Genomic DNA, 8,211 nt, shown 5'->3' with positions numbered 1-8,211 from the left:
CTTCTAGCAATCAGAGGCTCTAGATAACCAGAACATGGAGTTGTGTCCCTGATCATCTTGGCTAACAGCCATTGATGGACCTGTCCTCCAAGAACTTCACTGTTGTTTTTTTTTGAAGCTCAGTGGTTTGCGCGTTGGCCTGCTAAACCCAGGGTTGTGAGTTCAATCCTTGAGAGGGCCACTTAGGGAATCTGCGGCAAAAATCAGTCTGGGGATTGGTCCTGCTTTGAGCAGGGGGTGGGACTAGATACCTCCTGAGGTCCCTTCCAACCCTGAGCTGCTATTCTAAGATACCTTTGGCCTTCACAACATCCGCTGGCAATGAGTTCCACAGGTTAACTGGGTCCCGGGTGGGTGTGACCAGCTCCCTGGTGAGATTACAAGAAACTAAAGCGTCACCGCCTGTTAAAGGCTCAAAGGGTTAATATCTCAGGGCGACAGCTCCAGCGTCCAGGAGTCTGCTGGTCTCTGCCTGAGGCTTTGCCGGGCGCATGGAGGGGCGGCCCCACGCGAAATCCCCGGCCGGCCGGGGGAGGAGCCGGCGGGCTGCGGAGAGCGGGGCTGGGCGCGCCGGCCCGGCTGCTTTCGCTTTCGGTTCGCAGGAAATGGCTGAGAGCGGCGAAGGGGCGCGCTGCACCCCGGCGGGGGGACGGGAGGGCGCCCGGGAGTCTCCCGGCGGCGGGGCGAGCTCCGAGCCGGGGCAGCGCGCAGGGGCCGAGCCCGGGGGCCGCCGCGGGCCGGAGCTGGCGCAGGGGCGAGGCGCTGACCTGAGCCCCGCCGAGTGGAGGGGACCCGCCCTAGTGGCCTGGTTACTCTCCTTAATTGCGAAGGGCCCCGAGGCGTCCAGCCGCAGGGACCCGCCGGCCGGGGAGCCGGACACCCCGAGGCCTCAGGTGAGGACACCCAGCGTGGCCCTGCCCCAGGCCCTGGTTGTGGGGCGGGGGGGGCAGTGTTCGTTCCCCGTCTAAATAACCTCTGGGTACCCCCGACCCTGCCCCCTTCTAGACGATGTTTGCAGTGAGCTCCCCTTGCTCCTGGGTTTAGTGCAGTCTGTGGCTAACGGGCGGCTGCGCTCCACCCCAGAGCTGGGCGCATTGCAGGGCGGGCTGGGAAGGCAGAGTTAGGGGACCGGCCCAGCCCAGGGGTGGTGGTTCCGCTGCCAGCGGCCGGCGCTGAGATTCTGTGATTCTAAGATGCTTTGTGTGAGCACTGCAGCCCTGGGGGAGAGCCCTGGCAATAGCACCGAGGTGGGGGGACCTGTTATTTGAGAGGTGCCGAGTCTGAGCTGGGCGACAGGAATAACAGGAGAAGGGGCTCCCCCTCTTCCTTCCCCCCACCCCACCTTTCTCCCTAGTTGACTAGGACTTTAACAAAAAATAGCCAAGTTTAGCTACTAAGGCCCAGATCCTGGAAGATTTTAGGCTCCTCCCCTCTGTTGATTTTGATGGAAGGGAGGAGCCTAAATACCTTTTGGAGGATTTGGGCCTAATTCCCTTGACATCCAGAAATCTCAAAGAACATTATTTCATTCCAAGGCCAGAAGGGCCCATTGTGATCATCTAGTCTGACACCCCCCCCTCCCCCATACCACTGGCCAGAGACCTGCCTCCAGACTAATTCCTAGAGCAGAAATTGTTGCTAATTACTCTTACCATTAAAAACTGATGCCTTATTTCCAGTATGAATTTGTCTAGTTTTAATTTCCAGGCATTGGATCATGTTAGACTTTTCTCTGTGAGATTGAAGAGCCCGTTATTAAATATTTGTTCCCAACGTAGGTACTTATAGACCATGATCGTCACCCCATCTCCCAAAAGATACATTGGAATTGGAACGAGTACAGAGAAGGGCAACAAAAATGATGAGGGGTATGGAACAGCTTCCAGATGAGGAGAGATTAATAAGGCTGGGACTTTTCAGCTTGGAAAAGAGACGACTAAGGGGGATATGACAGAGGTCGGTATAATCATGCCTGGTGCAGAGGACGTAGATAAGAAAGTGGTGTTTATTCCTCCTCATAACACAAGAACCAGGGGTCACCAAATGAAATGAATAGGCAGCAGGTTTAAAACAAACAAAAGGCAGTATTTCTTCATACAACGCACAATCAACCTGTGGAACTCATTGCAGGAAGATATTGTGAAGGCCAAAAATATAACGGGGTTCAAAAAAGAACTAGATAAATTCATGAAGGACAGGTCCATCAATGGCTGTTAGCCAGGCTGGGCAGGGATGGTGTCACTAGCCTCTGTTTGCCAGAAGCTGGGAATGGGTGACAGGGGATGGATCACTTGATGGTTACCTGTTCTGTTCATTCCCTCTGGGGCACCTGGCACTGGCCACTGTTGGAAGACAGGACGCTGGGCTAGGTGGACCTTTGGTCTGACAGAGTATGGCCGTTCTGTTTTCTTTGCTAAGCTAAATAGACTCAGGGAGCTCAATCTATCACTACAAGGCAGGTTTTCCAATCCTTTAATCATTCTTGTGGCTCTTCTCTGACTGCTCTCCAGTATATCAACATCCTTGAATTATGGGCACCAGCATTGGACCCAGTGTTCCAGCAGCGGTCGCACCAGTGCCGTATAGCGAGGTCAAATAACCTCTCTGCTCCTACTCGAGATTCCCTGTTTATACATCCCAGGATCACATTCGCTCTTTTGGCCACATCACGCTGGGGGTTCATGTTGAGCCAAGTATCCACCACTAGCCCCAAATCTTTGTCAGAGTCGCTGCTTTCTAGGATAGAATCCCCCATCCTATAACTATGGCCTGAATGTACGTTTACACTGGGCCCTGTTAAAATGCAGCTTGTTTGCTTGTGCCTGTCCTCTTCATTATTTACCATTCCCCCAACTTTGGGGTCAGCTGCATTCATCGAGGATTGCCGGGAGGCAAAGGAAGTACCATAGTCCCCTGTTATAGATGGGGAAACCGAGGCAGAAAGAAGGGATGTCCACCAGTGGCAGAACCAGAGATAGGACCCTGGAGTTGTGACTCTGTCCTGTTCCTTAACCGGTAGATAGGCTCCCTCCTTACTCACAAAAATTTGAGACAGAAAAGGCACATTAGGTCCCTCTTGCACACCCCCGTCACTGCAGCTGTGTTCCAGGGCTGTGGGTCGTTCAGATATCTGCCCAGTGGGAGACTGTTCCACAGGTTGATTCATTGGTGCTGGAACAGTTTGTATAGTGAGGGTGCTGAGAGCCATTCAACCAGACTGTAAACCCTGGATATGATAGAAACCACTTCAAGCCCGGGGGTGCGGCAGCCCCCCAGCACCCCTAGTTCCAACACCTGTGGGTTGATTGAGCCCTTGATTTGAAGCAATCCGCCGATGTCCCCTGAAACTCATGTGATGGCAAAGGACAAAGAGATTGAAACCAGGCCAAAACACTGGGCATTATCGCTACTGTTCAATTGTTGCTTTGTCTTTAAGCTCGGCGCTAACAGTGCCCGGGGTGCAGCTGGAACGGCCCAAGAGCTCCGGAAGACAGCGGAGAGGCTGCAGGCTCAGCTGGAGGTGAGGGACTTTCTGACCATTCAGATTCACTGGGACTTTGTCGTCATGATCAAATCTACACATGACGGCACGTATTAGAGACAAACCACTGTGTACCTCTCAGAGTAAGAGACACCCAGGGAAAAGCTACCCGCTGTCTCTGGGGCTCGAGCCTGTGTCCATTTGTCACCGAGCCAGTGATGAGGATGAGTAATAACAAGCAAATACATGAATCGTTTATTTCTAATATGGTAGAGCCTGGCAGCCCCAGTCCTGGGCCAGGATTGTGTTAGGTGCTGTACAAAATGGCGGTCCCTGTCCCAAAGAGCTGGTGATCGAAGGACCGGGTTGCTGGGTAGCGCGAGATCCCGTTTCTTTCCTCATCGCTGTCTGACGATTCCCGGTGGTTTGTGGGATCGCTTTCTCCCGCTTCCCTGCACTTGGGACGCTCGGCTCAGGAAGCGTTTCTGTGCCTCATGCCTTGTCTGAGGCATATAGGAGTTGTACCACATTAACTACTCCAGTCTGGTTTGAGTGGTACAACGCCCCCTAGTGTGGACACAGTTATGCCAGTACTGTATAAAGGTGCTTATACCGGTATAGCTAGCCCTGTTCCAGAAGGGGTGCAGAGATTCCAAGGCCAGAATGGACCACTGTGATCATAGAATATCAGGGTTGGAAGGGACCTCAGGAGGTATCTACTCCAACCCCAACTACATCATCCCAGCCAGGGCTTTGTCAAGCCGGGCCTTAAAAACCTCTAAGGAAGGAGATTCCACCACCTCCCTAGGGAACCCATTCAGGTGATCATCTAGTCTGTCCTAACACAGGCTGCAGCACTTCCTGGGATGAATTCCTGTTTGGACTGGAGCGTTGCTCTGAGAAACACGTAGGCTCCTAGAAATGTAGGACTGGAAGGGCCCTCGACAGATCCTCTAGGCCAGGCCCTGCACCGAGGCAGGACTAAGTGTTATCCAGCCCAGCCCTGTCAGGCGTTTGTCTGACTTTGACTTCAAATTCCTGGGGAATAAGCTCTACTGGTATCCGGCACCTTTATCCCGGGTTAACTGGGTCCACACTGGGGCTTTTATCAGCATGACTCAGTAAAGAATCAGCTCTGTGTCCCCCATAGTTCTGCGGGTACAAAACCCGTATGTAGGGCAGGCCTCAGCCACTCCTTTGTCACGTTGGTTGCCCCGTGGCTCCCCTCTGGGTTTAGACAGTACTTGCTGCCTCCCAGTTTCCATCAACCTGAGCTGCTTACCTGGCCGTGGTCCCTGAGCACCTCACAGTGTTTGATGTATTTATCCTCCTAACACCCAGCGGTTCGGACGTGCTATTATCCACATTGTACAGCTGGGGAAACTGAGGCACAGAGACACCACGGCACTGGGAGTTAGGCGCCTAAACACCTTGGAGGATCTGGGCCTGCCTGAGTGACTTGCCCAAGGTCACGCAGCGAGTCAGGGATGGAACCCAGGAGTCCTGGAACCCAGGAGTCCTGGTCCCCAGTCCCATGGTCAGACCGGGATATTACACCATCTCCCTGTGTCTCTGGCTGGTGCCTGCCCGTGCTGGGATGCTGAATAGCACTGAGCCCCTTCCACTCCCCGCAGGCTCTGAAAGGCTCCTCGGACCCCGAGACACTGGAATTCCTGCAGGCACTAGAAGCGCCCGTTAGAATCGCCAGCCGCGTGCTCACTGAGAACCAGAGGCTCCGGCGGGAGTTGGAGGAGTTGAAGGGCAGGTTGGCAGCCCCACCACCCCTGGAACCAGCCAGCCGGCCTCCAGCTCCCTGGGCATCATCCCCCTGGACCTCCCAGCCATCGCCCCTGTGGGCCACCCGGAGCACAGGTGGGCCCTGGCGCGCCCTGGGCAGGCACTTCCCCTGAGCGGGTTAACACGGGGGAGCCTGGGTAGGGCTGGAATGGGGGCTCCTTTCCCTTGTGAGGAGCAGGGACCAGAGCCAGGCAAGCCGAGGGAGCAGTGGGGCTGGGGTCGCCTCCATTGATTGGGGCAGCAGTGCTCCACCTTGATTGGGCTGCGGCCCCCAAAACGGCTGAAAGACCCTCCTGCAGCCCATCCTCCCCCCATGACTGTCGTTACCCACAATCCTGTGTCACTGAGGCCACAGGACGACTTTCCAGCCATTGCGGGAGCTGCAGGTGGAGCAGGGGAGGGTTGGCACTGTTGGGAGGGGGTTGGCGCTGCTGGGTGTGTATGTGGGGGGAAGGCTGACACTGCTGGGTGTGTATGGGGGGGTGGGGAAGGCTGGCACTGCTGGGTGTGTATGGGGTGGGCTGGGAGGGGTTGGTGCTGCTGGGTGTGTATGGGGTGGGCTGGGAGGGGTTGGCGCTGCTGGGTGTGTATGTGGGGAGGGCTGGCGCTGATGGGTGTATGGGGGTAGGGAAGGGCTGGCACTGCTGGGCGTGTATGGGGTGTGGGGGAGGGCTGGCACTGCTGGGCGTGTATGTGGGGGGAGGGCTGGTGCTGATGGGTGTATGGGGGGCAGGGAAGGGCTGGCAGTGCTGGGTGTGTATGGGGGTGGGCTGGGAGGGGGTTGGTGGTGCTGGGTGTGGGAGGGGACTGGGGGGAAGGCTGGCGCTGCTGGGTGTGGGGGGGACGGGAGCATATCTTGTGCTGCTAGGTAAGTGGGTGACAAGTGCCAGCAAACTCCTATCATAGCCCCAGCTTTCCCCACCGAACCCAACTGATCCTTGAGAACAGTTGGATGGATTTGGCAGGGTTAGAACAGCCAGGCCCCTGCAGCCCCCTTGGGTACAGTCAGTGTGGCAGGGGGGATTTGCCCTTACCACTAGCAGTAGTAGGGCGTATACCCCTCTGGGTTTGCAGCCACTAGGGGGCAGAGTGCCCAGCGCAGGACCAGGGCTGCGCCTCCATCCCGCTGGCTGAGCCGTGTCGCTAACCAGCCCCGTTCCCTGCCAGCCTTGCCCCTGCAGGTCTGCGTGAGCGGGAAGACGGCTGGCTGCGAGAGGCAGTTCTTGGAGCAGGTGGCCCAGCTCCTCGCGGCCCAGGGCATCTCCCTGCAGGCCGGGGAGTACGAGCCGCACTCCAGCCGCCCGCTGCTGCTCTTCTGCCCGATCTCGTCCCGCTCGGGCACAGACATCAGCAACGCCCTGGAGAGGATCCCCGGTGAGTGGCCCTTTCAGCTGCATGAGCTGAGCCGTTCTCCAGCCAGGGGCCCCTGCCGCCTCCACTTCCCTTAAACTAAGTGCAACGCCCGTTCAGTGGGTGGACCCAAAGTGCCTGCCTGGTGCAGGCAGCGAACGGCCAGGGACTTGCCTGGCTCGTGCACCTCAATCCCAACCCGCAGCCCCGGGCTCCCCACCCCAGCTGTCGGTCCTCAACCCTGCTCCTCCCTTTGTGCTCCGCCCCCTAACTTAGCCACTGGGCTCACAGGCCCATGCCTGGGGGGGGGCCCCGGAAAAAATCCACCACTGCTAGTGGATGCCTGGAGCCCTGGCTGCCAGGGCAGGGGGAGTCCCTGCACCTTGACTCCACTCTGCAGCAGCAGCTACTAGCTGGGGTTGGGGAAAGCCCCTTCCCGTGGCTTCCGGACCCTGCCCTGCAGCCACTGCCGCTGGGCCGAGGAAGCCCCCCACTCCCTGATCCCTGCCTCCAGCAGAATCACCAGGCAGGGGAAGCCCCAGCGCCCTGACCCCCACTGCAGCATGGGGCTGGAGATTCTCTGGTCTTGCAGCTGCAGGGGGTGGGGGAGGAATGTGGGGGACCCTGGGTGGAAGAGGGGCAGGCCTGGGGAAGGGGCTGTAGGTAGAAGGGATGAGGAGGGCCCCAGGAACCCTTAATCTGCCTCTGCCCTGACCGCTGTTCTCTCCCCTCCGGCCCAGCGGCGAGGAAGATGATCCTGGTGGTGCTGCATCACCAGCCCAACGAGCGGGCCGAGCTCTACGCCAGCAGCAGGCGGGAGGCCCAGCACCCGGGACTCCTGCACACCGTGGACGGCTGCTTCTCCACCCATTCCGGCTTCTACCAGTGCCAGGCCAACACTGCTGCTGTGGCCTCTGTGTCTGCCACCCTCCAGCAACTGGCCCTGGCCGGCCACTAGGGGGCAGCCCCTGCAGGAGGTGGCGGGATCTGTGAGCTGGGATGTGGCGTGTCCATGGGGCTGGGTTACGCCCTGGTGACTGTACTGTCCTGACCAGTCCTAGCTGGGACTGCCTGGGTGGGGCCAGTGCTGTAGCATATTGGACTGTTACCCGTGGGAATGATCTTCTCTGGGCTGGAGCTGGTCCTACCAACCTCTGCTCCCCCTCCTGCCCACCAACTACCCTCGTGTCGGTCCCTCCCCTTCCCTATCACACTTAGGGTAACGCTGTGCAGATGCATTAGTTCCTGCCACATTATACAGCTACCCCCTGCCTGTGCTATGGGCCTTGTGCCTGGTTGTATCTCCCCCACTGCCCCCAGCCCGCCCACAAACACTGATCGGTCCCCACAGGGATCTCGTGCGAGCCGTGTGATGAGACAAGCTCTGGCTCTCTTGGATTCTGTTACAGCTGCTCCCCCTCCCTGTGGCGGGGGCCTGGCAGGTGTGGAAGCGCTTTGGGCTGGACCCGGGGGCGGGAGGGCAGCCACTGTGCTGGGCACCTGTCACTCCTAGCCCAGTCAGGGCTGCAGCGGGAGACCAAGGGAGGCTCTGTGGCCTGGCGAATGAGCGTTATGCTCTGGCC

General features: G+C 58.1%; 1 protein-coding gene across 1 annotated transcript; it reads left to right on the top strand.

Moving 5' to 3' along the window:
• Nucleotides 1-425: 425 nt before the first annotated feature.
• Nucleotides 426-8,163, top strand: LOC120400051. The gene is made up of 5 exons (XM_039528419.1): nucleotides 426-893; nucleotides 3,437-3,520; nucleotides 5,116-5,353; nucleotides 6,446-6,652; nucleotides 7,369-8,163. Exons 1-5 carry the CDS (start codon nucleotides 492-494, stop codon nucleotides 7,584-7,586), a joined length of 1,149 nt encoding a protein of 382 aa, XP_039384353.1. The 5' UTR covers nucleotides 426-491; the 3' UTR covers nucleotides 7,587-8,163.
• Nucleotides 8,164-8,211: the final 48 nt, after the last annotated feature.

This window comes from Mauremys reevesii, linkage group 3 (genome assembly GCF_016161935.1).
Source record: "Mauremys reevesii isolate NIE-2019 linkage group 3, ASM1616193v1, whole genome shotgun sequence".
NCBI classification, from domain to species: Eukaryota; Metazoa; Chordata; order Testudines; family Geoemydidae; genus Mauremys; species Mauremys reevesii.
The sequence above is the reverse complement of the archived record's forward strand: the minus strand, read 5'-3'. Positions and strand labels throughout refer to the sequence as shown.